Source organism: Phytophthora parasitica, assembly GCF_000247585.1.
Source record: "Phytophthora parasitica INRA-310 unplaced genomic scaffold supercont2.18, whole genome shotgun sequence".
Lineage (NCBI taxonomy): Eukaryota > Oomycota > Peronosporomycetes > Peronosporales > Peronosporaceae > Phytophthora > Phytophthora nicotianae.
The window spans coordinates 759,476-773,919 of NW_008649004.1; the positions used below are offsets into that span (position 1 = coordinate 759,476).

Below are 14,444 nucleotides of genomic sequence, written 5' to 3' on the forward strand. Positions count from 1 at the left end.
CGTTAGCGACTCAGCAGGTGGTGAAGTGGGAGGCGCCCGTCAAACGGATATCATTTGCGCGGCGAAACCTCTGAGGGCCGAAACGGTTCTCAGCTCCTTCCGCTCACCCAAGCAGCACGATCTTAGATCATGCCGTCTCTTTTAATTGGATAGAGACACTTCTAGCTTTTGGGCCGAGGCGAGTAAGCGCTTATCCTCCCGATTGACGCTGCTTGCAGTTGATATCATTTGTTCATCTAACCTGCATCTTGTCCAGCCACGGCACTGTCCAGCAATGCCAAAGCACTTCAACATCACTTCAACTTGGGGTACACACATTCGTACCCCTAGTGTACCCCTCCTTTGTTCCAGTCAAATGCCAGTCAATGCGTTGGAGCTGCGCGGCTTCAGTGCCGAGCGCAGCCGTTTCCTGCTAACCGTGGCCCGCGCTACTCCCTGCAACAATGACGGTGACCGGCGCACTGCATCTGCACCGGCAGTCCGCATACTGGAACGCGACTTGGTGGATCTGCAGAGCTGGGACCGCCAGCATCGCAGCGGCGCTTCGAGTCTCCAGCGACTTCCGACCAAACGTCTGCGCAAGCTGATGGCCGGTAGTTGGGTGCGCGGCGATAGCGCATCTGGATGGCGGTTGGAGCTACAGAAGAACGTGAGCGTGTGCGAGGACTGGCTCAACGCAGCGTTCGCGCAGCTGCCGGCGCCACAGCAACAGGAATTCCTGGATGACGACCTGTATGCCGCGGCTAAGCACAAACGGTCGTCTGCGCGCGCGGAAAGCAAACACGCGCGAGACCTGCAGCAATACTTTAGCAGCACCGAGCTCGTCGATTTGGTAGTGAAGACGGTGACGAAGCATTTGCAGGAGGAACAGCAGCAGCGAGATGTCGTGTGGCTAGAGCCATCCTGTGGTGACGGCAGGTTTCTGACGGCGTTGTTACGAGCTGGAGCGCGGCACGTCGTCGGCTATGAAATCGATGAGAAGCTGCACCGGATTGCGGAGAAGAATGTTCAACAAGCTGCTACTGACATCTATAGCACTGGTGAAGACGGCGCTATTCAGGCTCAGGTCTATGTGGGCGATTTCCTGGTATCCAAAAGCTCCGTACCTGCTGACAAGTTCGTGGTTGCGGTCGGCAACCCGCCGTTCGGCGCGAAAGGTAGCGACGGGAGCGACCTCGTGCACCACTTCTTCCGACACGCCGCAAGATCGTGGCGAGCTCGCACCGTCGCGTTCATCGTACCAGAGAGATGCTCTCGTCCAGGATTCATCGAGACCACGTTGCAGCAGCTCCAGGGTGACGGCGGCGCTACGACATCCTGGACGCTGGCAACGGAACTGTCACTCGCGGATTTCCAGTTCGAGTTCGGGACGGGGGACAAACTCAAACGTGTACGCCAGCCCAGCGTGCTGCAACTATTTGTCTACCGCGATCAATAGCAAGAGCTAACGGCGTCTTCAGCACGTACACGATCAATAGCAAGTGCCATAAGTTAAAGGCGTCTTCAACATGTACGTCGCCGTCGTCTACTCGAGCTGGGAGGTCCACCACTGTACAAATTCATGTACACTACACACCTGCATCTATCTTATCGCCACGTTTATCTTGATTAAACTATTTGCGATCGTCCGTTCGTGCAGACAACACGAAATGGGTACAGAGAAGGTCCCGTTTGGCATTGTGCGCTTCCAGTGTCAGTATCAAAAAAGCATCGCGAGTATGAGCAGCCGCCACGGCGAGTGGCAGCGCGTGCAGGACGCGCAGGGGCGCTACTTCTACGTGAATCATGCCACAAGAGAGACGTCATGGCACCTGCCGAGCGCTGAACCGCTCCCGCCGGGCTGGGAGGAGCTCATCGATGGCCAAGGGCGCCTTTATTTTGTTGATCACAACACGCGCACCACCACGTGGATGGACCCCCGCGTGGCTGCCGCCCGACGCCGTACGCGCGGCCAGTCGGTGCTGTCGTCGCGCCCTCCCTCAAGGAGTAATATTCCTCCCATGGACAATGCTAGAGGACGCTCGCCGACGTACGAGGATCCGCGGCACGCGTCCGTCGGCAGCGCCGGTTCCCGTTCGGACGCCGGTAGCAACGGCTTTGTTCGTAGCCGCAAGAGTAGTGGAGCCAATTTGTCAGCGGGCTCTCCGTCGTCGTCGGGCGCTCGCAGGGACTCGGCCGACCAAACGATCCGGATGAACACGTCCACGTTGCTGGAGAGATACAGGGATGAGACCAATTTGGGAGATACAGCGGTGATGCAGACCACGGAGTCGACAGCGCTGCCTGCTGATGCAGAGGAGTGGTTTACAGCCCACTCGGAGGACCTGTCAAGACGCTCCAGCGGAGAGAAGAAGGAACCAGAGCTGGAACAGGTGACGGATTCGAAGGAGGAGACGCCGTCTGCGGGCGTACAGGAAGAGGAGACCGCTGCATTGTCCTCTTTAGTGGAGGAAGAGAAGGATCTGGCCAAGAGCGGCCAGCAGCAGCAACAAGAGCAGCGCGTATCGGGCGTGCGAGGCAGCAGCTTCAACACGGGCGACGTCCAGATGGTGCTGCGACGTTATTTCGCGCCGAACTTCGTGCGCGATGATGACTCACCGGCATGTCGGCAATGCGGCATGCGGTTCGGCACCTTTCGACGCCGTCATCACTGTCGTCTTTGCGGCAACGTGTACTGCGCTGACTGTACGACGAATAAGGTTAAGCTGCCGATTGAGGCTCCTTCGTACGACAAGGAACAGCCGGTATGCACGCGCTGCTTCCGCAACGTGCAAGCGGGCGACTTCTTTAGTATTGTGGGGCTGCGTCACAAACTGGAGGATCCGTCGTCTACCGTCGATGACCGGGTAGAGCAGATCATGCAACTCTCTATGACTTTATCGGCGGGACGGCCGGAGACAGACGGGAACATGGGACTGCATCGCGTCGCGCAGTTAAACGACGTGGAAGCAGCTGGAGGTGTTGCGTCCTTCTGCCAATTGCTGACTACTGACGTGGAGCCGTTGCAACAAGCTGCACTAGAGATGCTGGCGAACTTGATTGAGCTGGAGAACAGCGCCGGTAATGAACTCTCGGCTGGTGAGGCTTTCGCGAACTCAGGCGCATGTGCCCAATTGGTAAAAGTTATGGGGAACCGCGTGATGGAGCAGCAGTTAGGCCGTAGCGTCCGCCCGGAGGTGGAGCGCATGGCTCTTCGTCTTGTTTACCACATTTGCCAGTCTACGACGTGCCAGAACGCACTACGTAAGGCTGGTGGAGGCACTCGTTTGCTGGAGTTGCTGTCTGTGGACTCACCGTCGTCGCTGGAGATGCGCGTGGAAGCCGCGCGTTGTCTGAAGCGTTTTGTGCAGAAGAATGGAGAGAACATCACTGAGATGACGCAGAACAAGGGCGTAGCGTTGCTGTGTACGCTACTGGGAGACTTTATCGAGCTGCGCGCTGGTAGCAACCTGGGCAATAGCGGCGTTGAAGCAACTCGAGATGAGTCGCATGAAGTGGCGATGGAAGCCATTCTGAGCACGATCTGCGAATGTATCCACTTTGCAGACAATGGCGCGTCACAGGTGCAACGTGGCGTGCAGCAGATTCCTGCGGACAGTATCCACTCGTTCGTGACGGTCCTGCAAAAGGGGGATCGCGTTAACCGCATGTTGGCGTCCCAGGTGCTAATTCAGGTGTCGAAGGAGCCTTCTCTCATTACGATCTTGGCCAAGGAGCAGGAGTTTATCAAGGAAATCATGTGGATGCTCGACAGTGACGAAGACTACACGGTGGCCTCGGAGATTCTATGTGGACTCTGCTCGACGATGCCCAAGCAGTCTCTGAGCGATACTGTCCCTGGAGAAAATGTTGATGACGCCCACGAGCAGGTTCTGAAGGTCATTTATGACTTGGAAGTGTTTGATCTGGTGCTCAAGAAGCTGAACGCGTGCGTTGTGGGCGAGAAACAACTCGTGGGGGAGATCACGTTTCAGCGGAACCTGCTGGGAATTACCATGAGCTACAGCGCCGAGTCTGCGGCCTACGTGGATTACATCTGCTCACGCAATTGTGTGCCCACTCTGTCTGCATTCTTGCTGTCCCGCAAGGAGCGTTTGATCCCACTGTGTGCGCAGACTTTGATGAACCTCTGCGAGTTCAACCCCAGCATCTTCGACGAGCTGTACGACCGCAACGTCTCAGACTTCTTCCATCGTCTACTGCAGACACCTCCCGATGAGAACAGACTCTCAGCTCTGCGCTACTTCCGCGCCCTGGTTGACAACAAGCGGCCATTCTCTGTTGGTGTACTGGACACACTGTTCCTGATGGCGTCTGGACGAGACGAGGTGCTGAAGGCCGGCAGTTTGGATGTCCTTGCTCATTTGAGCGGTGTCAAGTCCATTGGAGCTGTGCTCGAGCCATTGGAGGAACCCCCGACGCCGGAGATTGGTGAAATGGTGCAGAAACTGCAGGAACGCGTTGTTGGCGTGGCATACTTCCCTGTTCTGATGACTATCGCGTGCTCTTCAGGCGATACGGATATGCGTAGTAACGCCATCAAATGCCTAAGCTGTGCGGTTGGAGGCGGAGAGGAACTCGTTGCTCGAATGCTCGACCAAGAGATGCTGCGTGCCTTCTGGATGGGATTGCGGCGATGGATGGACGTGCCTGCAGACGAACTCACACCCGTGGAGATGCAGCTCAATAAGGCTTTGTTGCAGCTCTTATACTTGGTGCTGAAGATGGCGTCGTCACGAATCGCGTCCATGGGCGAGGACCAAGTGACGAACCTCGTGACTGTCGTGACTGAATTCATTGTCTCGCAGCCCAGTCGACTGGTCATGGGCATCCGTATCATCCGTCTTCTCATCGCGCATGCAGCTTGGAAGGACTCGTTTGTTGCGTTGTATGCTGTGGAGTCGACCTCGACCGGTCTTAAGTTCTTGCAAGCTCTCATGAACGGCATTGAACAGTCCAGTGTGACGGCGAAAGAAGACAGCGAAAACACAGTGTTTGACGATTCCGTCGCTGTTCTAAAGGAGCTCATTAAGGACCCGCAACAATTCGAAGAAGACGACGAACAAGGTGGTGTTGCAATGGCAAATGATGCGATCGTCAACCTGATTATCAGCGCCGGTGTTCACATTTCGCTGCTTGAGCTGCTACGGGACAATGCCGTGAGAGAAAGCATCAGAAAGACGCAAGCTTCGGTTGACTCGGAGGCGGACGAGAAGAGCGAAGAGAGTCACGAGTACGTCGTGACCCGAGCGCTTGAGCTTCTGGATCTTCTGGCACGTTCGCGTCGAATTCGGTTGCTCATTCTCGAGGCTGGTACAGCGCTGGACGCCTTAGTGACTGCGTACGAAGGTACGACGGACGACTACGCAGAGTCGTCTCCCGCACGCCAACTCATTGCTCAGGATCTGGGACGAATCCTTATCCACTTGTCCAGTGACCCGTTGGAGTTCCGCAAGACATTGTACGACCACCGTGGGGTTCTGCCGAGTGCAATCTTGGGCAACATTCTATCTCCCGTTGCTGAAGTCGCTGAGACTGCAGAGGAGATCGTGCTGAACCTCGTCGAGTCGGACTTCGCTACTTGTCCGTTGTGGGTGGATCTGATTGAGAGCGCCAATGTGCGTCTGGTGTTCCGTGTCGTGGTGGTAGCCAAGCGACCATCAGTGAAGGTCACGGCAGCTCGCAAGTTGATTGATATCGTCTTCTCCCACCCGAATATTCTCGACGATGAAGAGGATGGCTTATCACCCGAAGAAAAGAGCACGTTGGTGTCCATGTTGATCGATTTCTTCGTCGATTTCGACCCGCGAACATCTGTGGTGGGTGTTCTCGCTCTGACGCTTCTGCTCAAGAACGGCCAAACACTTAATGAAGAGCAGATGGAGAAGATTGCTGTGGACGGCGCTGTGTCGCTGGTTTACTGGATGCAGAAGGGCACTGAGCGTCACCAAGAGAACGCAGTGAAAATCTTACACGACGGCGTGAAGGATCCCGCTATTCTGCAGAAATTTTACGAGCAGCTACAAGCGCCTTCGGTTCAACGTGAGACCGCGTTCTTGTTGGAGTTGGGACAGCAACTGCTTGACGTTGAGATCAAGTCGAACCCTGAGGGATTGTTCAAGCGATGCAAATTGCTACAAGGTCTTCTTGAAGTGACTGATTACGACTCACTGCCGAGTGACTGCATGGAAATCGTTGAGGAGGTGAGTGCGTATTTACTGGAGTTGACAGAGGAGAAGGGCAACGAAACCGAGCATAAAGATGAAGACGCCGACGAGAAGAAGACCCGGGAGAAATTCTTGCTTGTCATCACCAATTTCCTGGCCGTATTGGTGTCATCCAGTACCTTCCACTCGACGCTAGTGCATCAGGATGCGATCGAGAAGCTGGCGTTTGTGCTCAACGAGCAGAAGAAGGCGACAGAGTCGTCCGCGCTGGTGGTTGATAAGACGCGTCGTCTACTGAAGCAGCTGTGCGTACACGAAGTTCCTCGACTTGTTGCATGTAATGGCGTCGAGATTCTACTAGAAACTGTGATGAAACATGACGAGGATAGTGAAGAAGGCTCAGAACGCGTGGCTGAGATGCTGGAGACCTTCAATTCTGTCGTGGAGTGTGGCTCAGCTGGTAAATCTGCTCTGATGGACACTGAAGGCTTCCTATCAAGCTTATCGAGAGGCTTTAAGACGGTCTGTGGTGACCTAAGTGAGGATCAAGAAGTTTTGACTGCAAAGCTTCTTGGAACTGATTTCGACGGCCGAAGCACCAACATGGAGGTGGCGTGTGGGCTCTGTCTGTTAGTGTTTCTACTCGCCCGTGGCGGTGCGTACCGTGAGCGAGTGTTTAAGGACACTGAGCTTATGCAGCATATTGTGACGATGATGGCGTGGTTCCCGTCCATCTTTTCCACTAGCGACAAGGTCGTGACGCCGGAGCTTAAGGCGAAGTTCGGTTTAATATTCGCGTCTGGACTTCCCTTCTTGGAAGCTGCGCTAGTGTCAGCAGAAGGATCAATGCTGGACTCTGACGACAAGGAGCTGTTCTTCAGGAAAACTATGAGCGTGTACACGAAGACGCTGACGACATTTGCAAATGGCCACGAATCTTCGGATCTCTTTCTTGCTTCATGTGAAGGACTGAAGAGCTTGTTCCACAGCGACAGTGCCGTGTCTGTACTGGCTGATGACGGTCAGAAGGAGCTCGAAATTCTGCTGAAAGAACAGGTTTTCCGGTCTCTGAAGGCAACAATCTATTCGATGGGGTGTGTCGTGGCGTTGTTGGAGATTGCAGTTGCTGTGGTTCCTGCTCGACCTGTGACGCCAGACGAGGAGAAGGAACCAGCACGTAGCTCGTGGCTTGTCGCTGGAGTGCTCCACGCACTCTTTAACTTCGAAGCCTTCGGAGACGACCTGGATGTGTCCGTGTTGTTCACTTTACTACGACGATTCTGCTCATCTGCAATGATCCGCAACTCGTTGTACGAACACGTTGACTATGATAGACTCGTGGAGATTTTGGTGGCTTTCGCGCAAGATTCCAAGTGGCGACGATGGCGCAAATACGCACTGAGCGTGTTGCTGTTACTGGGAGAAGATGGTGCGCTGGAACAAGTGAGTCATGACAGAGGAACGATGCCCATGTTGCAAGCATCCACGACCAGTTCGTTCCGTGACCGGGACAGTGAACAATCCACGTGTGCGACGCGTTGTTTCCACTGCCGTCAAGTGGTGCATGCTCCTGTTCAAGTCAATCTATGCGTCATGCCGTGTCCTTACTGCCAGAAGTCGATCGCCGTCGCGTCCGATAACGCTTCGACAGCAGTCGACACGCTTCCGTCCGTCGTGGAGCACAACGGCAGCATCACTCTGGATAACGGAGCACAGTCCAAGATCTCCTCGGACGGGTCTGACTTTGTTTGTGTCAACTGTAGCAATGTGCTCGAACTTCCCGATGGCCTCGGTCCTTCGGAGATCGTGTGTCCTCACTGTCTCCAGCTCGCCTCTGTGAAGAAGACAAGCCAGTCGGTGATGCCAGCGTTCAGCAGCGAGAAGAAAAGATCGTCCGCGTCGTCCGTGCGCTCAGTAGAATCAGGAGCGAGTTTGCCCAAGGACCCGTCCATGTCGGGCATCGATGTGCGGGACACCAAGGTGGTGAGCTGTGGTCACTGCGGCAAGCACCTGATCGTGAAGAACGGCGCGTCTGCAGTCAAGTGTCCGTCGTGTCACGGAGTCTCTAAGCTGTCCACGACGACGAGTACGTTGTTAATCGTTGCAAAAGTTGTTGATTTCTCCATGTTCTAACGCTTTTGTGTGTAATTTACAGCCCAAGAAATGATGCGATGCAAGAATTGCAACACGCTGCTGAGCCTGCCCGCCGGGGCCAGAGCGTACAAGTGTATGAAGTGCCTGCAGACGACGCGACTATCCTAGCGGGCGGCTTTCCTCATCTGTTGATTAGTGTTTGAAGGGAGGTCATGTACGTAAGGCACTGATTTGCGATAGACAAATGCAGAGCTGGATCGAAAGAGGTCTCGTATGTGTTTTGCTATTGTTCAGTTAGACCGTTCACTGCGGATACTTTCGCTGCAGATTGGCAGGTTTTCCTGCTTCAGCATCAGCCAGTCGAGTCCATGAGGTCGAGCAGGTCGTCACCTCCTTTGCTCTCGCGTTTGGCATCGTCCATCTTGAAGTCCTGCAGGATCGCATCTGTCGAGGTCTTGCGGTCACTCGCAGCGTCAATCCAAATGGTAGGGACTTCCTTATCATCTTCGTCATCTCCAGACCCAGGCTTCGTTGGGTCGTCCGGGAACAGGTTGATACGCAACGCCTTGTTGTCCCCTTCGACGTCTTTCGCGGACGAAGATTTGCCCACCAGATCAGCGAGCAAGTTGAGTCCATCGGCTGCTGTGGCTTTGAAAGTCTTTTGATGTTTGGGTGGGGCCACGCCTTTCGCACTGGGGTTTGTGCTAGCACCACGAGCTTTACTGTCGGCGAAGAGCTGGCGAGTGGAACGCGAGAAGCCTCCAGTGCCGTCCTTGGAGTCGGCCTCGTACATATTGAAGCCCAGATGAGAGTTTAACTGCTCTCGGTCAAGTACTGAGCCTTCGGGTGCTTCAACGGATCCCTCAGCACTGGCAATAGCGAAGGTTTCTTCGTCCTCGACGCGATTCGACTCGTCAAAGTAGCGAATAGTGCCCGGTACTTTACCGCCCGTAGCTGTGAAGCCGTCGTAGTGGATGGCTAGTGTTCCATCCATTCCTTGGATACCGTGCTGGAGGAAGAGAGACACTTTGATGCGTGTGTCCTGGAAGAAACGACATAGATATTGCTTAAGCATGTAGAAGTCTGCGGGACTCATACCACCGAAGTTGTCTGAGGTGAGTTGGATGGTCTCGTCCACTTGGCGTTTGACTTCAGCCGAGTCCACGAGGTTTTTCGTGTTGGCGAGATGATTCATTGTCACTTGCATTAACTCGTCGGCTGAGGAGCAAGACAACACTTGGTACTTGAAACCCATACGCATCAGATCGTAGAGCTACAATAGACACAAGAAAAATAGTGTTAGTGATTGAGGAATAGGTAACTAACTGGTTACGATAGTCGCGGTACTTTGTCCATGCTATTGGCGTTGAGTCTCATGATGGAAGAGTGAGCTAGGCGATCGAAGATCTGACGTGTTGATACATTTGAATACATGCGATGAGGCTTGAAGAGCTCAGTCATGAATGTTTCATTGTGCATTGTCTTGACGATGTCTTCCAGTACTGGAGAAGGAGAGCGGGTTACTACATTTTTCGCTACGACAAACTAGAAGCTGGCAAATACCTTTAGAACTCTTGTCTCGAGGAATGTTCTGGGCTTTAAGACGCTGATCCAGCACGTAGATCATCTCGGCGCCCATGTTGACGATCAGCATGGGCATCGTCATTAAGGAACCCGTCATGGTTGCTGTGTTTTTAGGAGTCTTTGACGGCGCGACTTGCTGTTAGGCAAGCAAGATCTCTGGTCAAATTGGGACACAATTCGAAATTAAAATAGTCTTTTCATTTCGCTAGAAACATTTAATGTACCTCGAAGTACGTTTGTCGATCGCTTTGTTAGCTACTCGTTCGGATGATCGTATTTTCGCGGATTCTTGTTCAGCTGCCACACCATGAAAGACTGGATGCTGTCATTGATCCCGTCGATTGTAAGATTCGTGGGGAAGTCCTTCTCGGTGGTGAACCAGGCTCGCACAATGCCCTTGCAATCTTCCTTCGTGTAAAAGGCGATCTTGGATTTTCCATCAAAAAAGCCCGTGGTCGGTAGATTCTCCCATGTAATTGACGACGGTTGCCTCACGTGGTCGTTGTAGCAGGTCTGGCCCATGAACCATCGATGAATCTGCATTTTCTGGCCCGTGAAGTTGGCGCCGTCCCAGAATGTTAGTACTCCCTGTGCTTTCGTATAATGAATTACTATCATTGCAACCAGGAGGCCAAATGTAATGCGTGACAACATCTTGAGTCGTAGCACGTCGACGACAAACGTAGAATGAAGAAATCCTCATATTATTGCGAGGATTCCGCTTGATTTTTTTTTCTCTGCTGGTGGCATTAGCGGGGAATCGGATGGAAAATATTGATATTGCTTATATTGTGCTATATTTTTCACAATGCAAAACATTTATAATACCTGTCCATACATGCACTTCGAAGTAGTAGATACTGCTGCTTAATGGGCTAGAATTTTATCGTGTAGTTTGAGATCGAAGTCAATGAACATTCTACCCTTCAGTACGAAGTTTTCGTGCCCGGGCGTCGTGGACGAGAACGTCGACATGGTCACTCCTTTGCCAGATCATAAACGACTTAATATTGTTGTCGATGCCGTCCAGTGCCAGATTCGTGGGAAAGTCTTTTTTCGTAGTGAACCAGGCGACAAATTCCTTTGCAGTCATGCGCCGTGTAGAAGACGATCTTGGCCCTGTTCCCCTTGAATGTACCAACCTTCAGTTGATTATTCCACGTAATGGAGGACGCTTCCCGACATTATCGTTGTAGCAATACTGGGCTTCAAGCGTGGGGCGGAAGTGCCATTTTTCGCCCTTGAAGTTCTTGTCGCCCCAGAAGATCAACTCTCCGTCGTTCTGTGCATTAACATGATAATTACTCAACATCAGTACAATACTAGTGTGGAAACATTCCAAAACAACATCGTTAGTTAAAAAGGAAGTTCGAAAGTGAAGGATGTACATGCCTTCCATTAAAGGTTAACTACGTGCTGGTGTCAACTGTGGAGACTAACACACGATCAAGGAAATCAGAGAATAAAACTAACAGGTCACCCAACAATCCTGGACAAAGAATTCTATCCCCTTCACCATAATTATGGCCAGCTTTGACGTAGTTCAGCCCTACGATGGGATCGTACCATTCTAGTGCTGTAGTAGACGTTCCTTTTCGCTTTTAAGCTTCGCAAGAGCTTGGGTCGCATACCCCTGAGTATCATTTGTGGGTGAGATGCATGTTGGCCAGCAGCCGCAAGTCACACAAAAGTCTTGCTTTGGATGTGAGAGCTCAAATCCACATCCTGGACAAAACACGTTTGGGCTGTCCATTGTCTCCTCTTGTCCATGAGGTTCCACCACTTGAGTCGATTCATTAAATCGACGACGTGGCACATTCGTCAGGCCTCCGTTAAAGGCTCGCAAAAAAGCCTGGAAGAAATACAAGTGCTCTCGATCCCGAATGTATACACCATGCTCTCGGAACACGAAACGCTGTTGTTCGGCAAACTCTTCCTCAGTCCAGTGCGAGTCAAAGTACCCGAGACGTAGACGGGTAGTGCCAGATCCAGCTTCGATAGGCTCCTTAGCACGCCACTGGGAGAAACTCTCAGGGAATGCTTGACGTAGGATCAACTTGCCATGAACTCCCTGCTCTCCGTCACGAGGAACTGGAGTGCGTTCACCAATCATGTCACTCTTGCACAAATTTTTGGAGAACTCCACGATGCGAGCATCGAGATATGGGCTGATCACTTCAATCCCAAGCTCTTTCGCGAGTTTGGCCGTAGTGAACTCCATAGTGGCGGTGATACGTTCACGATATTTACTTAAAGCCTCTTCAGTCATTCCATGGTAGAAAGAGTAGCCGCAAAACACCTCGTCAGCTGCATCTCCAGTCACAAGATGCTTGACACCGCGGTTTGCTGCAGCTCGCAGTGCTTCGTAGATCACTAACGAATTGCGAAGTTCCATTGGATCACAAGTACACAATAGCCGCGCTACTTCAGAGGAGTTCTTTAATAGAGCATCCAGAGTAACACGTAGCACATGGTGCTGTTCAAGTGACACATTTTCCAGTCGGTTGAAAATATTTGCCGCGAAAATAGCGTCTTGAGCTGTTGGATCGGCTTGAACTGTCAGTGCGTGGCGGAAACGTAAAATCGGACGCGCTTTTCCTTTCTTGTCGAGCAAGATCGTCATAAACGTGTCGTCTTTCACAGCAGCGACGTCTTGGTCACTCGCCTCGCATAATATAGACGTATCCAGCCCACCACTGAGTAAAATAGCATCGATACCATCGGGAAAACGATCACGGATCTCACGAAGCACGGTTTGTAACAATTGACGGCACTCGACAATCTTCGCTGACGGTGGTGCACGAACGTAATCCAAACATAAATTGCCTTTACGGGCACGCACAGAACGCTGAAGGATCCGCACGTCCTTCGTGTAATGGTATAGTATTTGTTCGGACGAGTACATTTCAGCGTGATTGGGAGCTAGTGACAAGCGCGGTAGAGCCCACGTACGCCACGCATCTGGCGGAATACTTCCGTTCCTTGGAGTAGCGGCGCTCTGAGCGAACGCCTTCGCCATTTGAGCAGTAAGTAATTTATGCAGCTTTTCGTCATGAGAGCACCCGTCCGGCTGAGGTATCATGTTCACCTCTCCACGAATCAAAGGGCAAGCTTGCTCTTCGTTCACGCCTTCAACGTCCAACAACACCGCGCAGCGGAATGCCATCCACGGCCCCAGCACTGGGTGCAGGCAAAGCTGCGAGGCCTGCGAATTCAAACCAACAATCAGTACCAAATTATTATTTTTTATAAGAAATGAACTAAACCTACAGGGCAGTGAGAAACTGCACGAGCTGCGAGTGCCATCTTCTGCGCCAGAATCATCTTGCCCGGCTCCGTGTCCGCTACCCAGTACACCTACAACATGTGTATCCGTGTTGGTAACATTGCCTCGGTCAAGTTTTCACATTTTATTCTGATCACCTTTGCATCTTCGAAAGCTTTGCAATTGGCTGCCAACTCCTTTAGTGAACAGTTCACGGTCTCTTTGACGTATCGATCCACTGGGTCATCCAGCACTCGACCATCGTTCTGCTGCATCTCGAGTTGTACGAAGTCGAGAAATGGGTCCCACAAATGTCTGGAATTACCCACCAGCATCAATAAATGGGGCCATTTGTCTCCAAAAGTTTCGGGAATGGGAAGCTGAAAACGCGTAAGTGGAGATGCCGCGTCGGCCGAATGATCCGCCAAATAGCGATTGTAGCTCTCCAGTGACAAAGGGAGCAACACGTCCAGGCCCCTGCGGAATTACAACTATAACGTTAGGTAGGGTCACGACCTGACATTTCATGGTGTTAGCTGGAAGGTGTGTACTTGGCCGCGAGCGCCGCATGCAGTAGCGCACACATCCGCCTTTGCTCCAGCATCGTGATGATCCTACAGACTCTTCGCAATAGATGCCCATGTATGCGAGAGGCAAATATCCGGATGTATACTTACTATACATGATGTGAAAAAGGCAACTTCAACTTCTTCCTTTATGATGCTTGTCGCTATTTCCTCGGCACAGCCTCAGATGTTGGGATTTACTGCTCGTCACTCCCAAAGAGACACTCAGCAGCAACTGTGGGTCATGATCCAATTCATCAAACAGAGCTAACGCACCAACCAAGTGCATCAAACATCAACAATCTCTTCGACAACCACGCTGTGAAGTAAACCCCCGGCATTAGGCACAAAGTCAAGGCTAGGGATACCGGACACTGGTCGTTGAGCGGTCTTTCCTATAGTGATCAGTGGAATCCTCAAGTCTTGGCGACGTCGGCCAGGTGCCAGAAACACGTACAGTTAAGTTTAAGGGAAACCCACAAAACGGGGGTTTGAAAGGATAACCATTTCCAATCGAGGACTCGTCACTCTGTTCGTCCTGCATCTTGCCCTTCTTGCTCATATCGCTGCGAGGACAACCTCCACCCCCGTTTTACTTTACAAATTTCCGCGATATTTGGAGTTGCTGTGGTCACCGGCGGTGACGCATCGCTACGGGCTAAACCAATTTCACCGTGTCATGTAATAACTAAAGGCATTATTCATCTCATAGGAACAAAGTAAAAAAAATGTTCAGCAACGTGGTCTAGAAGACTTCTAGACCACGTT

At 52.2% G+C, this 14,444-nt stretch overlaps 5 protein-coding genes across 7 annotated transcripts; 2 read left to right on the forward strand and 3 right to left on the reverse strand.

The window, feature by feature from the left end:
- Positions 1-274: 274 nt before the first annotated feature.
- PPTG_09603 (hypothetical protein) lies at positions 275-1,438 on the forward strand (the record flags this gene model as incomplete). Its single annotated transcript, XM_008904615.1, has 1 exon — positions 275-1,438. One exon carries the CDS (start codon positions 275-277, stop codon positions 1,436-1,438), a length of 1,164 nt encoding a protein of 387 aa, XP_008902863.1.
- Positions 1,439-1,508: 70 nt separating this feature from the next.
- PPTG_09604 (hypothetical protein) lies at positions 1,509-8,429 on the forward strand (the record flags this gene model as incomplete). The annotated part of the gene is made up of 2 exons (XM_008904616.1): positions 1,509-8,253; positions 8,323-8,429. The coding sequence occupies 2 exons, from the start codon at positions 1,509-1,511 to the stop codon at positions 8,427-8,429; spliced, it is 6,852 nt and encodes a 2,283-aa protein (XP_008902864.1).
- Positions 8,430-8,613: 184 nt separating this feature from the next.
- Positions 8,614-9,942, reverse strand: PPTG_09605 (hypothetical protein; the record flags this gene model as incomplete). Its single annotated transcript, XM_008904617.1, has 3 exons — positions 8,614-9,534; positions 9,609-9,763; positions 9,825-9,942. 3 exons carry the CDS (start codon positions 9,940-9,942, stop codon positions 8,614-8,616), a joined length of 1,194 nt encoding a protein of 397 aa, XP_008902865.1.
- Positions 9,943-10,100: 158 nt separating this feature from the next.
- On the reverse strand, positions 10,101-10,388 carry PPTG_09606 (hypothetical protein; the record flags this gene model as incomplete). Its single annotated transcript, XM_008904618.1, has 1 exon — positions 10,101-10,388. The coding sequence occupies one exon, from the start codon at positions 10,386-10,388 to the stop codon at positions 10,101-10,103; it is 288 nt and encodes a 95-aa protein (XP_008902866.1).
- Positions 10,389-11,212: 824 nt separating this feature from the next.
- On the reverse strand, positions 11,213-13,735 carry PPTG_09607 (hypothetical protein). Of its 3 annotated transcripts, XM_008904619.1 has the most exons (4): positions 13,662-13,735; positions 13,269-13,587; positions 13,116-13,202; positions 11,213-13,050 (listed from the first exon to the last, which is right to left on the reverse strand). In XM_008904619.1, exons 1-4 carry the CDS (start codon positions 13,712-13,714, stop codon positions 11,416-11,418), a joined length of 2,094 nt encoding a protein of 697 aa, XP_008902867.1. In that variant the 5' UTR covers positions 13,715-13,735; the 3' UTR covers positions 11,213-11,415. The 3 variants fall into 3 exon arrangements, with proteins under 3 accessions (XP_008902867.1, XP_008902869.1, XP_008902868.1); XM_008904621.1 differs by having other exon boundaries at positions 13,116-13,587; XM_008904620.1 differs by having other exon boundaries at positions 13,269-13,735.
- Between the last annotated feature and the right edge of the window lie 709 nt (positions 13,736-14,444).

What these genes read in the sequence shown, in the direction of transcription:
- PPTG_09607 (XM_008904619.1), bottom strand. Translation starts at nt 13,714, where the DNA reads ATGCTGGAGCAAAGGCGGATGTGTGCGCTACTGCATGCGGCGCTCGCG. An exon ending in CATGCGGCGCTCGCGGCCAA is followed by an intron (nt 13,588 to 13,661) that starts GTACACACCTTC and finishes GTAATTCCGCAG; the next exon opens with GGGCCTGGACGTGTTGCTCC. An exon ending in AAGCTTTCGAAGATGCAAAG is followed by an intron (nt 13,203 to 13,268) that starts GTGATCAGAATA and finishes CACATGTTGTAG; the next exon opens with GTGTACTGGGTAGCGGACAC.